General features: G+C 46.7%; 1 protein-coding gene across 3 annotated transcripts in view; it reads right to left on the bottom strand.

The window, feature by feature from the left end:
- The window catches only part of FER1L6 (fer-1 like family member 6), a 156156-nt gene that overhangs the window by 111961 nt on the left and 20187 nt on the right, over window positions 1–24008 (bottom strand). The window contains exons 1-5 of one of the 3 annotated variants that reach the window (XM_045049834.1): window positions 18818–18941; window positions 7364–7446; window positions 3213–3333; window positions 458–512; window positions 245–376 (exon numbers count right to left, since the gene is read on the bottom strand). In XM_045049834.1, coding sequence (XP_044905769.1) covers window positions 245–376; window positions 458–512; window positions 3213–3333; window positions 7364–7439 — 384 coding nt within the window. In that variant the 5' untranslated portion in view covers window positions 7440–7446; window positions 18818–18941. Of the gene's footprint in view, window positions 1–244; window positions 377–457; window positions 513–3212; window positions 3334–7363; window positions 7447–9732; window positions 9975–18817; window positions 18942–24008 lie in introns of those variants that run through there. The other 2 variants (XM_045049835.1, XM_045049833.1) reach the window with 2 other exon arrangements.

Raw genomic sequence — 24008 nt, 5'->3', positions numbered from 1 at the left:
GGGGTATTTCGAAAACACAGCAATGAATTTAAAATCAGTGGGAATTCCTCATCTCTCCTTTCCATGATCTTTTTGTGAAACTCTATGGGGCTGTCTGCAAGGAGCTCAAAGAATTTTCCAGGGCTTAGATGAGTGGTGGGAAGCAGTGAGGAGGGACACAGTTTTTCTATTTGGCTAAAGAATACCCCAGATGGCAGTGCAGGGAGTGCTGGTGGAGAGGATACTGGTGACCTCCGTGACTTACTTCATTGTAAAATGGGCTGTTGGTTCCTTCCTTCACGGTGCTCTGCTTCTTCTCATCCCCAACCTCAATGATCACAACTGGATCAATGTTCTCACCCACCAGCTGGCGGGCCTCAATGATGGTGATGGCAATCTACAACACAAAGTAGCAGATATGCACTCTGGACCTTGCTGTTCATTCACACGAGAAGACACAGGACAGACTGTCACTTACTTGATAGTTTTGGGATCTGAGCTCCCCATCATGGATCTTAGTCGACAGTTTTGATCTATTAAAAGAAAGTTTAACGTATTGGTTTCATTAAATAAGAACATACTTGGGATCCATAAGCCTTGATAATATTTCCCCAGGTACTTCTAAGTGCTTTTATTTATACTGTATCACATATTCTCTCTCCATCTCTGGAAGAGATAAAATGTAAATGAACAAGTGACTCAACCTCTCTATGACTCAGTTACTCCATCTTAAAAATGAAGCTAATAATAGCACTTACCGCATGAGATAATGGCTACAATTAAATGATATAATGCATGTAAAGGTTTAACCCAGTGCTTGGTGAGAATAAGCCAACTCTTATTGTGCGTATGATCATCAGTATCATTTATTTTTGGTTTTACAAAATGAGAAACTCAGATGCCTCAGCAAGTCAGTAGCACAGCTGGGTCTGCATAAAGATCTCCCTTATTTCCTGTCCGATCCTATCCACAGGACCCCTTTGCCATTTATAGTAGGTAAAAGAATCCTGAGTTTTGTGATTGCTTTTGAAGGAATTGGTAAAAGAGAAAATCGGAAGGAGCAACCCAGATGCCAAGCCAGTGAGATTTCACATTCCAGGGGATTTCATTTATCTGGACTGTCTGAAGGAATCAGAAACAGATGCGCAACACCTGGGCATTTAGAAATCGGATAACAGTAGAAAGAGGTGACGGATCCCTGTTGTCACCAAGGCAGCAACGGGTGGGAAATGAACTGAGCTTGAGTTCCTATTGGATTTTATTCTCCTGCTTTCCAACAATACCATCTTGCATTTGACTTCATTCCATTTCTGCCGATTACAACTGAGTCCAGTAGAGAACAAAGAAGGCTAGTAAAAATCCCAAAGCTTTAGACTCAGACTGATCTGAATTAAAATATTTATTTTTCCCAACTTTGTGACGTTACCCTTAATTTCCTCATCTGAAAATGGACATAATAATTCCTACCATGTAGTGTTGTTCTGAGGCTGAAAGGAGATAATGTATGTAGGGAAGAGTATATAGCAAAAGGTATATATGTTCATTAATAAAATGGCAAATTCGCATTGATCATTTACTGTGGGAAAGCTCTGTGCTGGTCTCAGAGAAAAAAACAGATGAATGAGCCATCATCCTGGCCGTTACAGAGCTAGCAATCTATCCAAGGGAGAGAGGACCAAAGCATGGCAAGAAAAAACTCTTAAGTGTAAAATGTGTTGTAGAAAAAAAAAAAAAAGTGATAGGAGTTCAGAGAAGAGAGAAGTTCCCGAGAGCCCAGGTAAGCAACGAAGAATTCACTGCAGAGATTGGATGTCAATGAGCACTATCTGGTGGGTAGAATTTCAACTGATGGAGAATGCACTGACCAGGGAAAAAGGAAAAGTCTACTCCCTATTTCTTTTTCTCCTGCCCTCCTCCATGCGGTGCTGTTATTCTGGTGAAATAAATGGCAAGGGATCCCTTCAAGGATATTTCAAAGTAATTGAAATCCTGAGTCAGGGAGCTTAGGGGGCCATGGTCGTCATGGTGCAGTAAAGGGGGAAGGAGATACTGCAGTGAGTATGTGCATACAAACTTCATGTCTCCTTTAAAGAGTCATCCTCTCAGCTATCACCATCTCTGATTTCCAGCTGTTTCCCAGCCCCCTCTACCCACATATCTACTGTGTGCCATCCTGTAGGGCCCAGTAATAACAACTCAGTCTGCCATACAGGGAAGCACTAATTTGCTTTATTGACAATAAGAATTCTGAGTGGACAAAGAAGGGATGGCATGAGGAATTACCATGAGTAAGAAATAGACATAAACAAATATGGTAGACTGAAGGCATTGATAGCCCCAGGTATTAGCTTCCTTGGAACAATGCTCTTTGCCTTATGACTTGTCCCTCATTCTGACATGGGCTGGACTCGAGACTTGCACTGGCTAATAGAATGCAGCAGAAATGACTCATGCTGATTCCAAGCCCGGGCTCAAAAGACCTTATGTACTCATACTCCTTCTCCCGGAACTCTGCCATCACCACCATTAGAACAAGATCAGACTAGCCTGCTGGAGGATCTAATGCCATATCGAGGGGAGCTCGGTGGTCCCAGGTGAAGCAATCTTAGACCAGCCTATTACCAGCCAACACTCAAACTAAAATCAGCAGAGCTACCAAATGACCACACGCACACACATGAGTGTGGATGTGTATCAGTCTAGAACCAGTAAAACTAACCAAGAAGCCCACAGACTCCTAAGGAGCAACACATTTTTTACTAAGCCTCTGAGTTTGGGAGTGTTACACATCAATTGCTAACTGATAGAGCAAATCACAGGCATGAAGGCCAGTTTGTCCTGACTTTTTGTCGGGTAGTACAAACATTTGGGACAAACACAGAGCTAAGACACCTGGCACCTTGATGAATTAAAGAGCAGGTGAGGGACAGCTCCTGAGTCTGCCTCCTGTTGTTGCTGTCATTGCTGAATTATGAGACCTTAACTCAGGGGATTTAAGAGCAGAAGTTGGTCAAGGTGGGACCCTGGCTTGCTGAAGGCTGACCAGTATCAGGACGCCAGCACTGCCATGGAGGAAACTGAATACATACAGACCTCTTGTCTTCCTGCCTTAGACCTTTGGCGCCCTGTGACCAGAGATCAGTTATTATTCTCTGTTTCCCAGAGCCTGCAGGGGTTCCTGCACATGGAGGTGTCCAGTAAATGTGTGCTGACTGCCTGCACCAGCACTGTACCTTCTCTTTGGAGGAGCTGCAGGGACAGGGGTCACAGACGCATGACCATAAATTAAATCTCCTCCCAGTCCTTCCTGGTGTGAAGGCCCCTCCTGTGACGCTTTTGCTTCATCCTGGCCATCTAGAGAAGCAAACAAGGAAGAAAACTCTGTCAAATATGATCCACAGTGGTGATCTGAGCCTCAACCGTCCAGCGCTATGCTAATCACCATAAGGGGTACGTGAAGACATTCAGACAGTCCCTGCCAGCGTGCAACTTAACATTTTATTGGCAGAAAAGACAGGCACATACCTTAACTTTTCTAAACAGTAAATTCGTCTTCTATTCCCAAAAAAGAGTAGATTTATATGCATGGTATTATGGAAAGAAAACTGGTATGAATTCAAAGACATGCTTTCAAGTCATGACCCTGCCACAGTGGAATTTCAGACAAGTAATTTATTCCCTCTGAACCTCATCAGTAAAATTTAATGTGCATAAGAATCACCTGGGAAGCTGTTAAAATGCTGATTCTGATTCAGCAGGTCTGGGGTGGAGCCCAAGATTCTGCATTTCCAATAGCAATGTCCCATGTAGATCTGTTCCTGCTGTCTGAGGGCCAATTTTGAGTAGAAAGGTGCCCTAGGTTGAATCATAGTCCCCAAAGATATCGAGTCCTAGTCTCCAGAACCTGTAAATGTTACTTGGAAAAAGGGTCTTTGCAGATGTGATTAAATGAAGGATTTTGAGATGAGGAGATTATCCTAGATTATACAGGTGGGTCCTAATTGCAATAATATATATCCTTATAAGAGGGAGGCAGGGAACAGAAGAATGCGATGTAATCACAGGCAGAGGTGGGATAGATGCCCATCATAACCATCAGAAGAACACTAGAGGCAGGAATCAGATACTCCCCAGGGGATGGGGCCCTGCCAATATTTTTATTTCCACCCAGTGATACTGATTTCCGGCCTCCATTACTATGAGAAAATTAATGTGGGTTATTTTAACCCACCCAGTTTGTGGTAATTTGTTATAGCAGCCACAGGAAAGGAATGCACAAGTGTCTAGAAAATTTAAATGAATAGATAGTAAACATATTCTTTAGATCTCTTCCCCCACTGTGGGATTCTGATTTAATTTATCTGGGATATCACCTGGATGTCAAGATGTTTTAAATCCCCAGGTGATTCCTTTTCTTTTTAAAGTTTGTTTATTTATTTTGAGAGAGAGAGAGACAGAGAATCCCAAGCAGGCTCCACACTGCCACTTCGGAGCCTGCAGCAGGGCTCAAACTCACAAACGAGATCATGACCTGAGCTGAGCCACCCAGGTGCACCGCCCCACACGGACCCCAGGTGATTCTAAGGTGTAGCAAAGCTGAGGAACCACCTCTCAGCCAGGTTTTTGGTAAAAAACAGACAGTGTGGAATACTCTCATGCACTAAGAGACTCTGCATGGTGTAGTTCAAAACCCTGGCCCCAAAGGTTGGGTGGAAATCCCAGCCCTGCCACACCCTAACTTGAGGATCTTCTCTCAGCCCTGCTGTCCTCATCTATAAAGCAAGGCAAGGCCAATGTTACCCACCCCACAGAGACGCTTTTTTTTCTATGTTCTTTATAGCACTTTTCTCAACTTGTAATTCAGGTACCTCCTCAGGTCCCAATAGATAACAGAGGGTGCCCCCAGAACAGAATGATCTGAGGACTTGGTAATTTACATGGGTGTGGGTACAGGAAAATCACAAAGGGTTGTGCAGCTACCTGAGGCTCAGAGCAGCCACACTGTATCTGTTTGGAAGACCCCAAAATGAGGAGAGCAGTTACCAGAACCTGGAAGGAGAGGAAGTCAGGTCCAGCTGGCTTCCCTATAAAGAGCAGCCACCATCCCCTTCGTTGAGGGGCACATCCAACCATGAATCCTGAGCTCACACTCCTCCGTCCTTCAAACTTCCTGCTGGGGCGCCCCATCGGGAAAGGGACCTGGGCTGTGCATCAATACAGGTCAGCCTCCTGGGGCTGAGGACAGGTGGAGAATTGATTTGGAAAGACAAACGGAAGAGTCCTACACAGGGCTAGCCCCTCTCTAATCTATCCGATGTTCACCATCATATAGAATAGAATCTAGCACAGGACCCAGCACTCAGTGGAACTTCCATTAGTCTTTCTTGAGTAAATGCATGAATGGAAGATCATGGGAGGTACTCAAAAACTCTGTTGGATAACTAGTTAAAGGATGGGTTAGGATCACTGGAATTTTATGAAATTAAGATATAGCCACTATGCCTCAAATACACAGACCTGAGACCCACTGACTCGGAGAATCTCCAAATGCTACATCCGGAAGAGCCTAACTTTCCAGGATAGGCCCAAAAGGAAAGACCAAAGTGTACTCAGTTCTATGGACTTTGTTTTGTCAGTCTCCCACAGGGCAAGCCCCTAGTCAGCAGGATGAATGCTATTTACTTTCTAGGAAGGGTCTGATTCCTCTCTGCCCTGTTTGCTTTCTGGGCTGACAACTCTAATTAGAATGAGCCATAGGAGCCAGCTTCTCTGAAATGCCTGAGGTTGACTGCCCTAAATCTCCACCACCTTGTTCTTTCCTTCCCTATGTGGTCATTATAGGCTCCTAACTGGAGGCTGACCCATGGAATAGGAAAACCCAGGCCCGTGTATAAGATTGACCTAGGCTCAGGAGCTGGCTTCTCCACTTATTGGCTGTGTGACTTTGGGCAAGCACTCACCCTCTCTGAACCTCTATTGTAAAATAGGGGCAAAAGAACCTACATTTCAGAGTCATGAATGATGCATGTCAAATAAAAAGCAGCAGGGACTTGTTAAATGTGTCATAAATATTATTTTTCGTAACATCGTGAAAGTAAGGGACTGTCTCATTCAACCTTGTGCCCCAGGACCTACTGTAGGGTCACAATTTCAAAGACACCAGGAAAGACCTAAAAGCCTTTTCTACCTACTCCCTGATACCTTCAATTTGACTGAACAGACAAGTATTTCGTTAAGCTTTAAGTCCTGTCCCCACTTAAAATGCCTCTCCCATCCCATCCCAATGGGTCCCTCCAAGGAGACGAGAGGGGTGAAGACACAGCAGACCCACTGCACCATTTGGGCTCGTAAATGTTCCAGAAAGCTAGCCTCACGCTGGTTGTTGTCAGGGCCACTCAGCAGAAGTCTCCGGAAGACCACCGCAGACCTGTCCATCGGAAGCAGCTAATCCTATTTGACTCAACAAACGTGGGTCTACCTGATGCCAGGCCTGGCCCCATCGGTACGTACGGTTCACACTGTAACTTGGGGATTTATTTGTTCTTTCGAAGAAGCAAGCCGCCCATTCTGAGGGCGAAAAGTCCGACAGCCAGGACGTGCATCCCAACGCCACTGCTTCCTGGTTCTGGGCTCCCAGCCTGAGAGGCTTGCGGGGTCTGTGCCTCCACACAGGGTCCTGTGATCCGAAGGACCTTGTCACACTGAGCTCAGCACTCTGCTATTGCCATCCACAAACTCTTAATAATTTCTTAGCAAGGGCTTTGCGTTCTTATTTTCCACGAGGCCCTGCAAATTCTGCCGCTGTCCTTCCCATACTTTACTCACTCTCTCTGCATCTCTGCAACCTCATTTGTAAACCTGGGGTAACAACACCCACTGGTAAGATGATGGCAGGGTCAAATGAGACAATAAATGCAGAGCCTCCCCCGTAGCAGCTGCTGTCCTCACTCTTATTTTTAAAATCTCTCTGGATCCTCCCCATGGTGTGTGAGGTCAGCCCAGCAACCCGCATCGTGCCCGCTTGACAAAGGAAGAAACAGAATCAGAGCTGTGCAGTGGCTTATCCTGGGCTACAGAGCAAATGAGAAGAGAAACAGGAGCTTGGACCTTGTCACTGCGTCTCCTTGGGGTCCCCTTCCATGGCCCAGCAGGTGTCCGCCCCACCCCTGTTGGGCCCAATGACCAGGTGACCAGCAGCACTGGGGTGGATTGCACCTGTGACCAGCAGGGCCTGAAGACCCAGCAGGTAGCACACCCCCCACCTGGCTTCCACGCTTCCACGGAGGGACAGCTCCATTCTCAGCCAAGGAGGTGTCAACTCTATGAGACCTGTAGGCTCCCAATGCCAGGGTAGTGCATTTCCCCCCACCCCCAAAAGCCTCACCTTGAGCAGCCTTGTTGGCTAGTGTTAACCCCTTCTCTGCTTTCTTCTTCTTCTTCTTCAGCTTGAGCCCAAACATCCCCTTTCTGAAAAGAAGAAGAAAAACTAAACAACATTGTAACAGTAACTTCAAGTCATTCAGACATATTAGGAGAAAACACACACACACACACACACACACACACACAGGGTTTTCATGGAAGCTGACCAGCCTCCTCTTTCACCCTGGTGGATGAGGATCAAAAGACAAGTCAGGAAGAACCAACAAGCTCTTCAGACAGCTCTACATTTGCAGAAACCATGAAACCTCACCAGAAATCATGAGGTCCACCTAGAACTTAAATGACGCAGAATATGAATACTAACACCACCGGCTGGTATTTCACCATTTCTCCGCACTTCCCTGTACCAGGCACTCAAAAATGAATGACATCACTTAGCCAACACAGCAACCCCCCTCTCACCCATCTTACAGATGAAGAGCCAAGGCCCAGAGAGGGTAGGTAGTATTTCTAAGGTCACACAGCTCTGAGCATCAAAGCTACCCAGAACCCAGGTCTGTCTGATTTCAGAACCCAGGCTAGAGCCAGTGGGCGGCCTGAACAGGTTTCCCTGAGCAGAGTGAACACATTCTCGAGAGCCACGCTCCCATACTATTTCCAAGGTCGAAACCCTGTGAGGTCCCACCACAAGTGCACAGCTCAGCTGACACTGATGGTGTGTGCCTGGAATATTAGCTTCTATTATTACTGTCATTATTAGCTATGAGCGGAAGCTACTTGGGGCCTCCCTCTATCCCAGGAAAGAGCCCTGCTTCTCCATCTTAACAGACAATAGAAGCATTCTGGACACTCCTCCTGAGAGAGCCCTTTCTGGAGTTGAGGGGGACCGAACACAGGACAGTACAATGATGGACCGAGTTCAGAGGGAAGTCCTGGCCCTGAGTCAGGCAGGCTGGTGAGCTGGCCCCCCAGAGGACGGAGAAGGAAGAAAAAGGGCAGAAAGGAGAAGGGAGGGGAGAGCAGCAAAGCCTCCCAGGGAACATCCTGCAAGTCCTGCATGTGAAGAGAGTGGAGGGCCATCAATGACGTCCAGTGTGCTGCTCGTGTGGGTAGGACTCGCGAGGAGCTCAGAGCAGGGATTCCACATCAGACTGTCTGGGTTCTAGTCCCGGTGCTATCTGTGCAGGCTGACCCTCTCTGCACTTTAGGGCCCTCACGTGTGAGACAAGATAAGAAAAGCAAAGCATTTAGCACAGTACATGGAACATACAGGTTGCTCAATAAATGTTAGTATTCTTGTTCTTCTCATAAAGGATAGGATTAAGACCAATGAATGGAAGCTACTAGGTGACAGATGTTCATTCTATTTATTTATTAATTTACTTATTTATTTATTCTTTTTATGTTCTGCCTTAATTCAACTGAGAAATTAAGGAGCCCCCCACATTGGTGTTGTCTGAACAGTGAAATGGACTGCATTGGGTAGCTGTGAGTTCTCTGTTCCTGGAGGTGGGCAAGCAAAGGCCTGGTGACCACCAGAAAAGGATGTTGTAGAGAGAACAAACATCAGAAGAGGGGGACTGGTCTATGGGATCTTGGGGGTCCTTTAAGACCCTGAGATACAGTAGAATGGAAAGAACAAGCTCTGGAACCCTGCAAGACATCGATGGATTGGGCAAGTCACGATACTTCTCTTTGCCTCAGTTTCCCCATGGGTACAAATTTATGGAAAGGAATAATAACGTACCTGCTTCACAGACCTGTGAGACTAAAAATGAGGTGAAGTCATCAAAGCACTGAAGGCAGTGCCCGGTATATAGAAAGTGCTAGAATGTGCCCTTTTTGCAGGTAGCATTTCCCTCTCTTTGGTTTGCCATCATCTGTGATGCAAATCATTCTAAGTATCCCAAGAATCTCAGACGAACATACACAAGGAGGATTTCCCTCTTCTGAAATTTCTTAAAGGCAACTTCCAATAACTTTCCTGTTTTCAAAAGAGAGTTACCAAACGGAGGGCCCAGGCCAGCACCTCCCAAACCCTGACTTGCCATTGTGGTCCCCAGCGGCTTAATGCCATGGTCATTTCATGGAGGCATATTTGAAAAGGCTGAATTTCTTCCATCAGCAAACAGGAAGTCACTACTCATAAATGACAGTATCTACCACAGGGAGACTTGACATCCTCATCACAGATGGCCTTGGCATTCTGCATCTCCCATCAGGCAGCTTGTGACGGAGGCACTGAAGCATGCCCGAGGTTGCTAGCGAGGGCAGAAAAAGAGAGAAAGACAGATACCTCTGCCCCCTCTGAAACCAAGATCTCTTGGCCCAGCTGACCATTAGGGGCACCTCAGGAAGTTTAAAACATACCAATGTCTGGAGCCACTTTCAGAAATTCGTAATTGCTTCGTAGAAGACCCAAAGAGCCTTTCAGTAATGCCCAATGGATTTACAATCAGCTCAGCTCCCCTGGATGGCTTGATGTTTGTTTCACAAACGCACAAGGTTGTTTGCCTGAAACCCTGAGTCAGTCATCAAGGGCACTCCCAGCATGACTCCCAGCATGAAAGGCTTCTTGATGAAAATTGATTTTTCCTCCTCAGCCCCGTGACATCTGCAGTAGAGAGAAGGCATGGCTCAGCAGCCCAGAATAATCGGCCACGGGCAGATTGGGCAGCAGAGAGTGAACTGGCGACAGAAGACGGCCCACGGGCCTGCTCGAATCGCCTGTTACCTCTTGAATTTAGGACCAGCCACTTAACCCAGATGAGCATGGTTCATTCCCATATGACCCAAGGACATTTCTTACCCAATTCATAGGGTGGCGTTAAAATAGGAAACAAGGCTTGGAAAGTGTAAAACCCACTGCAAAATGCTGCATTACAACATTGATGACACGGAAATGTGCTGCACTATTCCCCTGAGTTCAATATTTTTTTTAAATTTTTTTTCAACGTTTATTTATTTTTGGGACAGAGAGAGACAGAGCATGAACGGGGGAGGGGCAGAGAGAGAGGGAGACACAGAATCCGAAACAGGCTCCAGGCTCTGAGCCATCAGCCCAGAGCCTGACGCGGGGCTCAAACTCATGGACCGCGAGACCGTGACCTGGCTGAAGTCCGACGCTTAACCAACTGCGCCACCCAGACGCCCCAATATTTTTTAAACATGTATTAACACCATGTGCCAGGAGCACCATTGTACACACACCATCTCCTAGGGTTCTCACAACAGACCGCGAGACGGATGCTATTATTATCCATCTTTACAAACAAGAGGTTGTCAGGGGTTTCTAGCCAGTATGTTGGGATCGGCCAGTAAATGAGGAAATAAGTCCCCAGGGCAACGGCCATCAAACCGCCCTTCTCCTTCTCAGCTTGCTGAGGACTCTAGCAAGGGAACCCTCCCACTTTACAAAAGCGATGCGGCTCTCTGGTATCAGAACTATTGAATCTCCTCCCGGGGCCACGCCAAGGTAAGTCAAGACACCCAGAAACCCCCGTACCAACCTGGTCTCCTCGGGGTGAAAGCTACCATGACTCCAATATCTGTATCCAAACAATAAGAGCGTTAAACAGTGCACGTGTTAGACTTTGGCTTCAGCACATCTGTTCCAGGTGGGCATCACTCCATGTTGAACCACAGGGCCGGCACCATGGGGAGGCAGCCGGCCTGGCACACAGAAAGAGGGGCTGGACAACTAGAGTTTGGGTCTCACGTCTACCATTTTCTAACTACGCCAGTGGGGCCGGCCATGGGACTTCTCTGAGCTTCAGGCTCTTCTTCTGCAGGAAGTGGCAATAAAGTTATTAACTCTGCTTTTCTTGTAGGATGTTATGTATCATGACCCCATTCAGTGCTCATGCTGAACGGTTAGGAGCTCTACAAATAACTAATTTAATCTCATGTCCGTGGCTCACTGGACACAGATTAGGAAATGGCTCACAATGAGGGTCTCCATGTGGTTTTCCACTTGCATCACAAAATTCCCCTTCCGGAGTCACCTTTTGTACCTTCAGTGTGGAACAGAAGCAGCTCAGGCCCAGCAACCAAACACGAAGCTGAGTCAACCGATGTGTCCGTTACTAGCCCCTCCTGCTCTCCTCCCACCTACGGTCACCTGTAGATCATCTGTGCGCCTCACCCTCCAAACACAGAGCCATAACATCCAGCGTGGAAAAAACAACTTTGATTTATGAATTGATTTATATGGCAAACTCTTATAAACTTTAAAATTCCTTATTAAAAGAATGGCTTTGTATGGAATCAGGACTACCTGAAAAATAAAGCAAAATCAAGCCTTACCACCATTCTGAGGTCATCCAGAGAGCCTTGGATAAATTCCCAGTTGCCTACGGAGAAATACCTTCTTGGGAATATCTGATCTGTGTACTCATCTTACTTTTAAGCCTGGGATATATTCATTAAAGGCGAATCACCAAATATAGAAATAGCCACTATGTTGGCTTTTGACTGAAGATTGTTAAAATATAAATCCATGTGTCTTCCTGCCTTGCCAAGACCGAAATGTTTCTTCCTCTCTCCCCATAATCTTCCTATAGCAACTTGCCTGCTCTATATCTTATTTCTTTAGGCAATGATGGTTAACTTTGGCTGTATATCGGACTCCTATGGGGCGCTTTCTAAAACTGTCTCCCACACTGCGGCCAGATCCCATCCCGGAGAATCTGATTTCCCTGGTCAGCAGCGAGGCCAATGGCTTGGTAGTTTTTATGTTCCCAAGGTCATTCTAATGTGAAATAGGGTTGCAAATCCCTGTACTTAAGTAATTAGTGCCAGTGAACTCTCCTCACAAAGAGAAAGTGCACGTTTTTTAAAGGAAGTTCAAAGGCAAATTTTTAATCAAAGGGGGGCAGTGAAACTTAGGAAGTTCAGAGCACTTGGTGGATCTGTTTGATGGGCTGGACTTTATCATCCTACCCCAGCTCATCTTCCACTCAACCCCCATCCTGGCAACTGGCCCACAATTTTGTTGCCTTCTCTACTCTGCACAGGATCAACCCATCCTTGGAGGAACTGAGTCCTTCAGTTTAAGACAGAGAAGGATCAGTCCTCTATTTGGGTCCAACGTGTCCCAGACAATGGCCTAAAGAGATTGGGCCCTGACTCCCAATCTCATGGGAACCAGTTTTCTCTACTGTGATTCGCAATCTCCTACCTCATTGCGGTAAATGAATGTTTCTCTGTTAGGCCCCCATTTTGTACATTCCAGCCTCAGAGGCCATCATAAGGAGATTCAAATGTCACCAACTCCACAGACAATCACCGAGAACCTTGATATGTCACCTGCAAGAGTCAGCTGAGTCTAGGAAATGCACCTCCAAGGATGCTACTGAATCCCTCCTCCTGTGGTTTCTCTGAACCAAGGATGACTCAGGAATAATTCAGAGCCACCTTGGGTAGAGCCAGCCTGGTTAAGCCAGCCTCTGACAGCCCTTCAGAGAACTTTGCCAAATGTTCAAGGGCAAGGTAGAAGGGTGCTGCTGTGGGACTGCCTCAGGGAAATGGGGAGTTTTCCCTCGCATGCATCTTGCCCATCCCGCAGGATGCCAACAGGGCCCACTATTGATGCCATCTTCCAAGGGTTGGGGGAGCCTTTTCAACCTGTGGCCACTGATGTCCTATTCCTTCTCCTCTATAGCTAAGACTGGCACATGACCGGGTTGGTCAGAACGCAAGGAAACCACAGAAATAAATATTGGCAGGCAGTATAAATAGGGCTGCTGAATTCTTTCCAGCCCCAAACTTTCTCTTGCTTAGGCCCCTATGAAAATGTTCATTTTTCTTATTCCATCCTCTTTATATCCAGGCTAATTAGAGCCCTGATCTCTGTTGTCTTAAAGACAAAAGAATCAACCTCTAATTCAAAAATAGACTACAGGCAGCTTCCCAACACTTGAAACAAGCAGTTCTCTCTCCCTGTGTCTCCGCATAAAGGAGTCTTCGAACTCCCTCCCTTTCCAGGCTTTCTCCTTTCCTTTACTTCCAGAACCTTCCTCTTCTCATCATATATTCTTTGATTTCATCTTGGCAGAATGGCAAGAAGATGGCATCCATCATGTGATTTTCCTCTCTTGGGTTGTGTTAAGGTCCAAGGTTCCTATTCCCGTGTGGTTTTCCCTTCTGTGGGTCCACCTTGTCGCATCTGTATTCTACTTTCTGCCCCTAACGTCAAGTGGAAGTAAGTCCCTGAGGCAGGGCTTCTTCCCTCTGCACCTGGGCGGACCACTTCATCTGATTCTCAGTAACCTATTTGAAAACTAACCTGGACTCCAATCCATACACCTTCCTCCAATCTCCAATCTAGCTTTACCATCAATAGACATGATATTTTGATCCCTATCTGATGTGTAGGCCTATGTCTCAATAGGTTTTGAACATAACAGTGAGAGAGAAGGGCTTGGTTATAACCTCGGGGATGCCAATACACTGACGTACAAGTGAGAGTCATTAACTCCATGATGGGTAAGGAAAGGACACAGGAAATGCCTTCTGAACCTCATTTTTTGGTGCCATGGACATTGAAGACAGAAGGATGGTGCTATATTAAATTAAATAACTACCTTAAATTTTTTTTTTTAAAAAGGAGGCACCTGGGTGGCTCAGTCAGTTAAGTGTCCGACTTCAGCTCAGGTCATGATCTCACCATTCCCAAGTTCAAGCCCCACGTTGAGCTTTGTGCTGACAGCTCAGAGCCTGGAGCCTGTTTCAGATTCGGTGTCTCCCTCTCTCTCTGCCCCTCCCCTGCTTGTACTTTCTCATTCACTCTCTCTCTTGTACTCACTCTCTCTCTCTTTCTCTCAAAAATAAATATACATTAAAAACTTTTTTCTTAACTAAGTAACTACCTTTGCCGTAGGGTCTCAAGCCCTTTAATAATGCTGATGTTTGTGGTGACTCTCCAAGGGGATGACACAGCATTCAGATTTTTCTTCATTAACGTGACCACACCTTTATCATAAAACATCTGATAATATCTTAAAGAACACTACGTGGAATGCCCAGAGAAAGAGAGCCCTGGCAATCTTTAGTGCTCTTTTCTCTTTTGAAACCTTTATGAGGTGAGCAGTGATTAAGTAAGAACCACAGAGGGGTGATGAGCATTAAGGGGGGCACATGTTGGGATGAGCACTGTGTGTTGTATGTAAGTGATGAGTCACTAAATTCTACTCCTGAAACCAATATTACACTGTATGTTAACTAGAATTTAAACAAAAATTAGAAAAACTGACAACCACTGAGGAAATAGCCCAGGACATCCCTTCTCTGCATCTACACTGCTCCTATTCTAGAGCAACACCTAACTGGCTTTCCTGCTTCCATTCTCTCTCCTTCCTGCAAACTAGTCTCCATTCCATAGCCACCTTCACAAAACAGAAGAGCAGAGAGCTTTCCTAAGATGACAAAGGATATCTACAAAAACCCTTAGAGTTCATATCATATCAATAGTAACATTGAGGGGGGCCTGGGTGGCTCAGTGGTTGAGTGTCCAACTCTTGATTTTGGCTCTGGTCATGATCTCACAGTTTGTGAGACTGAGCCCTGCATCAGGCTCCGTGCTGACAACGTGGAGCCTGCTTGGGATTCTCTCTCTCTCCCTCTCTCTCTCTGCCCCTCCCCTGTGCTCGCTCGCTCTCTCTCTCTCTCTCTCTCTCTGTCTCTCCAAATAAGTAAATGAACTTAAAAAAAAAAAAAAAGCATTGATGCGGGGATCCCAAACCCTGGCTTTGAATATCAACTCAGTCACTTACTAATTATGTGATCTTGAGCAAATCCTTAACCTTTCTGCCCTCACTTCCTTCATCTGTAAAATGTCTCTTATAAATAAAGTAAGTTGTGTCTGTCTTACAGCTGCCGTGATCAAATGAGGTAAAAGATGCAACACTCTGTTGGTAAACACTAATGTGCTGTACCCTACACATGCTAATTAAATTTAATTTAATGCAACATTCTATGAATGTCCCTCAGCTCACCAATTCAGCACTTGACACCCCCCAAAGTCTGCGATTAGCCCAAATGGCAGCTCTTCCTGAATTCATCACACTCCTGCCCATGAAACTTTTCTCCCTCCAGGCCCCCCATTGAAGGTTACTTCTCCCACGTCTACCTGCCAACACCATTTTTCCAGGCCCAGCTTAGCTACCTCCTCTTATACAATGGGCTCTCCAGTTTGGCAAGGAGGAACAAGTCACTCGGCCTTCTGAATTCCTAGCACTTTGCTCTTATCCTTATTAGAGCATTAATCACGTGGCTCATAATAATTACTTGAAAAAGATCCTTCTCTTTTACCACATGCCGAGCTTTCGAAGCCAGTCACCATGTATGGACAGATGGACAGATAGAGCACACATACAGAAAGCTCCACGAGAATTCCCTGGAAGTCCTTTGGCTGCCTTCAAAAACGTATCATACTGGAAGAAAGGAGTTCAGGCCATTCCAAGACTGTGTCCTCACAGCTAGCTGAATGCTTTTCTTCCCAGACCACACTGGGATTGAGCCAATATTTAGGTATCCATTGTACGATGTACAATTTATTCAATTCATTTTATTATCGTTATTCCGAGTGTTCTGGAACAGTCATAATAGCTACCGTCCCTTAGGCATGTAGGGTAAGCCAGGCATTGGGTTAAGGTTCTACAGACGTTTTTTTCACTTAGGCATCCCAACAACCGTCTGATAGAAGTGTTCAATCCCCCTTACGGATGTGGAAATCGAAGCCTGGAAGGTCAAAGAACCTGCCTAAGATGCCACAGCCATAAGCTGCAACCGCACTCTGGCCTGGCAGACTCCACTCTTTGCTACCTCCCAAACGGCAGCTTTGCAAGCACCTAACTAGAGCCAAGTATTGTGCAATCCTCACATCCCAGATGCCGCACGCCACAGCTCAGAGAGGTCTGCTAACTTGCCTACAGACACACAGCCATCTGTCACCGAAGCCCAGGCTCTGCACTCTGGAGCCTCACCGTGGTGGCTCGGCTCTCTAGGAACAAGCAGAGGAGCAGCAGCGGATCCCTGTGGGCTTCCAGCGGCCCAGACTGCAGCACAGGGTGCGGGTGAGGCTCAGCAACTAGAACCCGAAGCTCACCTTGACCAGCGAGGGCTCCTAACAGTGCCCAGAAGCACTCGCGCTCACTAACTTCTTGGACCCGCGTCAGGTCAGCAGGGCAGGAGGTACAGCGTCCAGCCAGTCTTGGGAAGAGAGAAGCTTCTCTCTGGAACGCAGCGGCCCAGGGGAATGGGTATCAGGCACAAGGCTGCCCCATTGCAAGGGGCAGGTGCCTCCCAGGAAATGCCTTTCCACCTGTGTGTGTGGCTGCCCGCAGTTCCCTATCTCTGAACTTCTCCACGTGGCGTAGTGCCAGATCCCAAGATTTCGATCAGCAAACACAGCAGCTCAGAGCAGGTCTGGAGAGGAGGGGCTACCGATGTGTTTCATTCCAAGTCAGGTAGCCCCATGTAGATCAGGGCTCAGAAGAACCCTAGCTCCAGATGATATCAAACCCCTGGAAGCTTTCTAGCCACCATCCAGCCATCCAGCCTGCCCTTCTAATCCTTCACACCATCCCCTGCTCACTTATAATACATCCCATTGTTCATTTAATAATAATTAACATTTATTAAGCACTTAACTTAGGGCTTTCAGCTATTCAAGTCCCAGGACAGCTCTCAGAGGTAGAAACCGTTATTGTGCTCAATGTGTGGAGGGCAAAACTCAGCCACAGAGTTGGGGGTTGAACTGAAGCCACCTGACTTCAGAGCCTGTGTCCTCGGGCCCTCTGGCCTGCGGTCTCTGCTCTGTGGCATTTCATTGGGACTTGTGTCCTGATCCTATTTCAAAGAGGGCAAGTTTATAAAAATGAAGAAAACAAAAAGAAGAAATTTTCATGTCAAACGCCGCAGAAACTCTGCCTATAGTGTGTTGAATGGTGGCACCCCAAAAGATATATCCATGTTCTAGAAAATGTGAATATGCCCTTACTTGGAAAAAAAAAAAAAAGAATCTTTACAGATGCAAATTAAGTTAAAGATCTCAAGAGGAGATCATTTTGGATTATCTGAGTGGTCCCTAAATTCATTGAGTGCCCTTAGGAGAAGCAGAAAAGAAGACAGCCGGAGGAGGCCATGTGGAAACAGAGGCAGAGATTGGAACGATATGGACACAGGTCAAGGAACACTGGAGCCACCAGAAGCTGGGAGAAGCAAGGAGGGATCCTTCCCTAGAGCCTTCAGACGGAGCACGGTCCTGTCAGCACCTTGATTTTATTTATTTTTTTTTAATTTTTTAAAATGTTTATTCTTTGAGAGAGGGAGAGAGAGCATGAGCAGGGGAGGGGAAAAGGGAGGGAGAGAGAATCTGAAGCAGGCTCCAGGCTCAGAGCTGTCAGCATAGAGCCCGATGCAGGGGCTCGAACTCAGGAACCGCAAGGTCATGACCCGAGCTGAAGTCCGAGGCTTAACCGACTGGGCCACCCAGGTGCCCCCCACCCACCCCCCCCGGCCCCGCTTGATTTTAGACCTCTGGCCTCCAGAACCGTAAGAGGGTAAATTTCTGGGGTTTTCAGCCCCCAAGTCTGTGGAAATTTGTTATGGCAGCCCTAGGAAACTGGTACCCTGCTGTCTTGCACTTCTCGGCACCACGGAAAAGGAGAGAACGTCGGCTTCGCTGCACTGAGCGCCTCACGCAGAAGGCCGCGAGGTCAGCTCCTGTGGGCCAGGCAGTGACATAAGAGCCTCCAAGGTGCAGACACCAAGGGAGGCAGGCGGTCCCCAGCGTGGGCCAGGAGGCTGGGAAGCAGGTTCTGCAGGTGAGGACTGAGCAGGTTGAACAGTCATCCACAAGGAGGCCTCATTCAAAATCCCCAGCCGACTTCTCATTGTCCCCAAAGAAATGGGCCTTGGCCCAGGGGTTCACACACAAGAGAGCGGGTCTCCTGTGCAACCCTCCTCCCGTTTTTGGATCATGGTAGAGTTGATCCCAGTCAGAAGTAAAGGTCATCGGAAGTCAGGGAGTCCCAGCCTCACGTGTCCCAGACGGGGAAAGCAATGACCACAAAGCTCAAGTGGCACAGCAGAATCACGCACGGTCAGAAGGGAACCTGTCTCCAGACCCCCAGTTCTTGCAAAGGAACCAAACCTCCTCCCCTCATCGGATCTGTGCTTCGCAAAGGAAGAGTGTCGTGGCGACCCTTAGAGCTCGGCAGCCCTGAGCCCAAAACATCCTCCTGCTAAAGTTCACTTCCCTCCTGCTAAAATTTGGACTTAGCGCTTTGCGGAGTGATACCCTGCCCCGCCGACGTGGCCGATGTGGCTGCTGCGTCCCATTCAGATACCAGCCCGCATCGTAACGGCGGACACACCATCTGGCTGTACAGCAGTCCCCCTACAGCAAATGTTTGTTGACTGCTCACTGAAGGGAAATGCCGGATGAACAAACCTGCTGGCTCGCTCGAAGGCTCCTTTCTCTGCCGCATCTCCCGCTGCCTGCAGGGTCCGCCCCGGCCACACCCACTTCCTTCGGCGACGTAACCAGAATCTGCCCCGCCCTCCGGGTCTCTGCGCATGCTCCTCTCTGTGCCTGGAAGCCACACAGCTTCGCACACCTCTTTGCCAGTTTCACGCGGTCCCAGCCTCCAGGGGTCACGACATCCTTTGTCAGAGGCCTTTTCCCCAGGTCCAGCAGGTGCTGTTTCTTTTCATTGCTTATCCTAATTCGAAGTTTTATTTTTGTATGACTCCTTTTCACTTGTGTTCACCACGATCAGACAAAAAGTTCCATTAGGGCAGGAACTCTGTCTAGCTGATTCACCATTGTCTCCCCAGCACCCAGCACATAGTACGCACATGTAATTCATTCATTGGTTTATTCCACAAATATTTATTGAACAAAATGCTGAGCTGCTGAAGGAATAGACAAAGCTACCACCCCTCGGGACAGCAGAGTCAAATAGATGAGCTACGAAATGACCGGGTCAGAAGTCACCTCTGCTGCCTCACTTACCCTCTTTCCTGTGCTTGCCTCTTAACCATTTGGCTCTGACTCATCCCCAAAGGAGGACTTGAAAAAACTCAAAGCAGTCAATAATGTAACTGGTAAACAACTCTGGAAAATGAACTTCAGGGGAGCGATGCCATACAATTATCTAGAATGAAGTTTGGGAATTGTCTTTGCAATTCAATTAGCTTCAAAATTATGTTAGAAAAGCAAAAGAGAGAATATGTTGCCAAGTAAGAAGGCTGAGCAACGCTCCTCCAGCCCTCCCCGCTCTGGGAAGAATAGCACCCTTCCCGTGAAGCTGCTATATTGGTTACAGATACAAGTATAGATCGAATCGACGGGCATCACCCCCCACCCTCCCGCATGCTTTGCCTTCACCATGTGGTCTCCTGCCAGAGGACATACATTGCAATGTCTGCAATCATTATCCCACGTACAGCCATAGTCATGGACTGTTTCCTTGGAGAACTCACAACACTTATTATCATGATTCAACAAACATTTACTCAGTACCTACTGGATGCCCAGCACTGTAGAAGGCTTGGGAGATTCAGCACTGTGATGGCATTACAATGGGATTCTAGCAACTAATGCACTTGAAAAAGGCTATCACCTCCCCATAATACCATAATAACAATCTTCTCCATTTCTAGAATGCTTCATAGAATACAAACAGCTTTCGTACGTGGCTATGTGTCACAGCAGCTATGTGAGACAGGAAGGACAGACCCCCACCCCTGCCCCCATTTAGTAGATTGACTGTTTAGGTTCCAGAAGCCTCGACTGACTTACTCAAGGTTGCAGGGCTAACAAGGGGCACAACTGGAAAATATGGCAGTCATGAAAAAGCGCCACACAGATCTCCAGCTGCAGGAAACTCAGTTAACTGACAGCCCCAGCTGCCACACCTTTTAATCCACTACTATGCCACACTGAGGCCGTGCTGCCCGTGGACTACTCCCAGCTAATGACTAAGCACAGTGAGTGAACTAATTCAGGCCCTTCCTGCAAGACTAGAACTCCTCCAGTGGGTGACTTGGGCCACCAGAATCCCTATCAACCTGGAGGACACTTTCTTAGAAGATTCTCCCTCCCCAAATTCCCCTTCCTTTCTGCCCTCTGTCACAGATGTCAGACCTGTATCACGGTCTAAAGACTCTCCTCACCTCCTCCTGCTCCTACCTTTTGATCCTTCCCAGCTGTTTCTCCAATAAATCTTGAGCAGGCCAATGCCATCTTGGAATCTGGTTTCTGGAGGACTCACCCTAAAGAACTCTAATCCAGACCTTGTCATTCACAAACGGATTCCACCAATAAAGAGACTCCATTTCAAAATACATTTGGAAAATTCTGGGGTAAACCCAGTTTCATAGGACTTCCTAGGTTCAACAAGATGCTAATGTGTAATTGACGCCTCCAAAGCACAAAAGTACCACAGAATCTAGTTCCCAGATTGATTTGACAACAACAACTTTTATTCAGTTCTTCCAAATTGGAGACTGAAACATCGGTTTTTCACCGACCACAATTTGGGAAATGCTGTTAAGCCCCACTCTCCAACAAAGAAACACCTATTCTTTCCTTGGCATTGCTCAAAGGGCCTCAAAATGATGATTTGATATTTTCTTCTTCTGCTGTGCTCAAATGTATGTGCCATACTATGGTGAAAAAACGGGCAGAAAAAGCAAGTGACCCAAGCAACGCTCCAACAATGTGATCTTCCCTAGAAGAACCGGAACTTAATTATCCTTTACCTTAAAGCTTTATTCCTATTTTTAGACAATGGTTTGATTTTGATGATTTAGAACAGGCTCATCTTCAAGAGATGGGTAAACCGAAAAGCTTTCAACCGTAAGCCATGAATTCTAAATTGTCTGCAGGTTTGCATATTGAACCCTATTATTATTGTAGGCATTTCTCAGCGAATTAACATTAAAATGGTCCCACTCAGTGTCAAAAGCCAGTGATTGGACCTCAACTCCTCTTCATGATTCAACACGTGAATGAAAAGGAAACAATCCGTGACACAAATTATTCTACAGCTTTTCTGTAAAATTCCTGGCCGTGCAAAAGCTCAGCATGTTCGAAGCTCGGTGGGAAAATCAAATGCCTTTCTGTGTACCAAGGAGGCGTTCCTTGTGTAAACAGTTAGGGGAGATGCGCCTGAAAGAGGAATCTAGGGTCATTTCAGGGGCAAGAGGCCTAAAAATGAGTCTATGTGGGGTTCAGTCTTCTTACACTTCACAGGTTTTCCTTTTTCTCCTTCCTTGAGAAGCCCAGTCATGAAAAGATGTTCTTGGTAAGACAGAATGGGGGAACCGATCGCTCTTTTTGTCGCCCATTAGGTAATAGGCAAATACCATAGCAGGCACCTTACAAATGTGTCAGTCAGTCCTCATAATCTAGGAGGTAAGTAGGACCATGAGCCCCATTTCTTTTTAGATGAAGAAACAGAGGATTCGAGAAGGAAAGCTACTGGCTCAAGATGGTAGAGATTGCAAGTGACCTTTCTTAACACCCCTTAGAATTATGTCTGATTCTGTCATCTGTAATCTCTTGGTTCTTTTCCTCTCTCCCGTACTTCTCTGTGTATCGCAACTTTTCAACGAGATCCTTAAATTACTTTGATAGTAGAAAAACATTTTCTAAAAAGGAAAAGTGAAGCAAATTTACTAAACATTTGTTGAAAGGGCAGATAAGGGCGCCTGGGTGGCTCAGTCACTAAGCATCCAACTTCGGCTCAGGATCTCACGGTTCATGAGTTCAAGTCCCACCTCAGGTGAGCTCAAGCCTCCCTTCAGGTGAGCCCATGCCTGGCTTCAGGTAAAAAAAAAAACAAAAACAAAACATGAGCTCTGCTTTGGGTTAGCTCCACTTCTCTCTCCCCCCACCCTCTGCCCCTTGCTCACTTGTGCTCTCTCTCAAAAAAAAAAATAATAATAATAAATAAAGGGCAAATATATTAGCCTTGTATTACTGACCAGTTGTCCGTATTAGGCCACAATCATACACAAAAGACCAGAAATAATTCCTTTCCTAAAGTTGCTAATACTCTAGAAGGGAAAATGAAAGGCATTAACAAAGCTACGTTATATATATGTACATAATACTATATATGTAATATTATAATTATTATACTAGATTGTAACTCCTTCCTATCCTTTTCCCAACTTGGGTGTGAAGGACACTGTGAGCTTAGGTGGTCTCTGTTCACCCTCGTGTCCACAGGATTGGAAAGACTGGGCTGAGCTTGCCTGTGACCCGCATAGGCCCCATCTCAGGGGCCAGGCCATTCCGGAACCACGTGACGTCAATCACTGGTCACTCAGCAGTCTGGGAGGTGACCTGTCATAAAAGTGATGGCTGAAAAGATTTAAATTCAAGTCAGACAGAGCTGAGATGCTGGGAGCAGGGCCAGAAGGCAGAAGCCCAAACTCACACGGGGAAAGACAGCCTGCTGAGGCCACTAGGAAGGAGGAGCAACAGGGCTTCAAAAGCTATGAGTCAACAGAAGTCACAATTTAGGGAAGGGGTAGAAAGAAATTGATTGGTGGTGGTAACAGCAGTCAAAACAGAGACAGAGTCGCGAAATCTACATGTGATCAGGCAAGAAAGAATCAAAGGAAGGCTGGTGCCCGGGGGCGGGGCGGGGGGGGGGAGACTTCGGGATAATCAGACCTCCCCAGCCAATGTGAGCCCTGAATGGCCTGCCGGTTCCTGAGCGGTGCTCCCATCCCTAAGAGGGGGCCTGTACCAAGCTTTCCGCTCCTCCACGAGGCTGCCTGCTGGAATCCATTCTGCTTGTAACAATAAATAATCATAATCATGATGGCAATTATGTTAATACTCAAGTTAATACTTGAGCGTGAATGGCATGCCAGGAGCTGTAGCACTTGTATGTTCTTGTTTCATTTCATCCTCAGAACAACTCTGTAAGGTCGCTACTATTATCCCTATTTTACAGACAAGGAAACAGATACAGAGAAGTCAAGTGATTTGCCCGGAATCCCCCACCCTACGGGTGGTGGAGCCAAGACGTGCCTCTGACGCCTTTGCCCTTAACTTCTACACTTCCTTGTTTTATTCGCCCGTATTCAATGTATCCGTAGAACAAGCTTCCCCTACTGGGGGTAACCTGCATGTTATTTTGTTCTGTGCAGTCTCAGAGAGCCCAAATCATACTTACCACCAAAACGCACAGGGGAATCATCACCAAAAGTGGCTAAGGGAAAGGTTTCTTTCTGGAAAGTACTATCATCTTCTGAAAGATCCAGGAGAAACAGGGCATCTTCATGCCACTATTGCTGCACACAGTAAGAAGTGGGTGATTTCGATTCCACCTGGATAGACTGAGGGAGGACCCCCCAAGCAATTATCATCACGACCAAGTGACAGAAAGCGCCTGGAGATGGAGACAGGATACAGTTCACTTTTCTTGCCCTCAGCATCCTGTCCAGTGTGTGTATCCAATTAATAATATACAGCGCACATGCACTCACAAAAATTTTAAATGCAGAATGTACACGGGAGAAAACTTAACGATTCAGCCCAACACCTTCCCTCTGCAGGAAAGCTGAGGGCCAGATCAGCCCCCCGGCACACAGGTCAAACATGGGTCAAACTCAGAGTG

The sequence above is a fragment of the Felis catus genome, chromosome F2, assembly GCF_018350175.1.
Source record: "Felis catus isolate Fca126 chromosome F2, F.catus_Fca126_mat1.0, whole genome shotgun sequence".
Classification (NCBI taxonomy): Eukaryota; Metazoa; Chordata; class Mammalia; order Carnivora; family Felidae; genus Felis; species Felis catus.
This window is presented reverse-complemented; position numbering and strand designations above follow the sequence as displayed.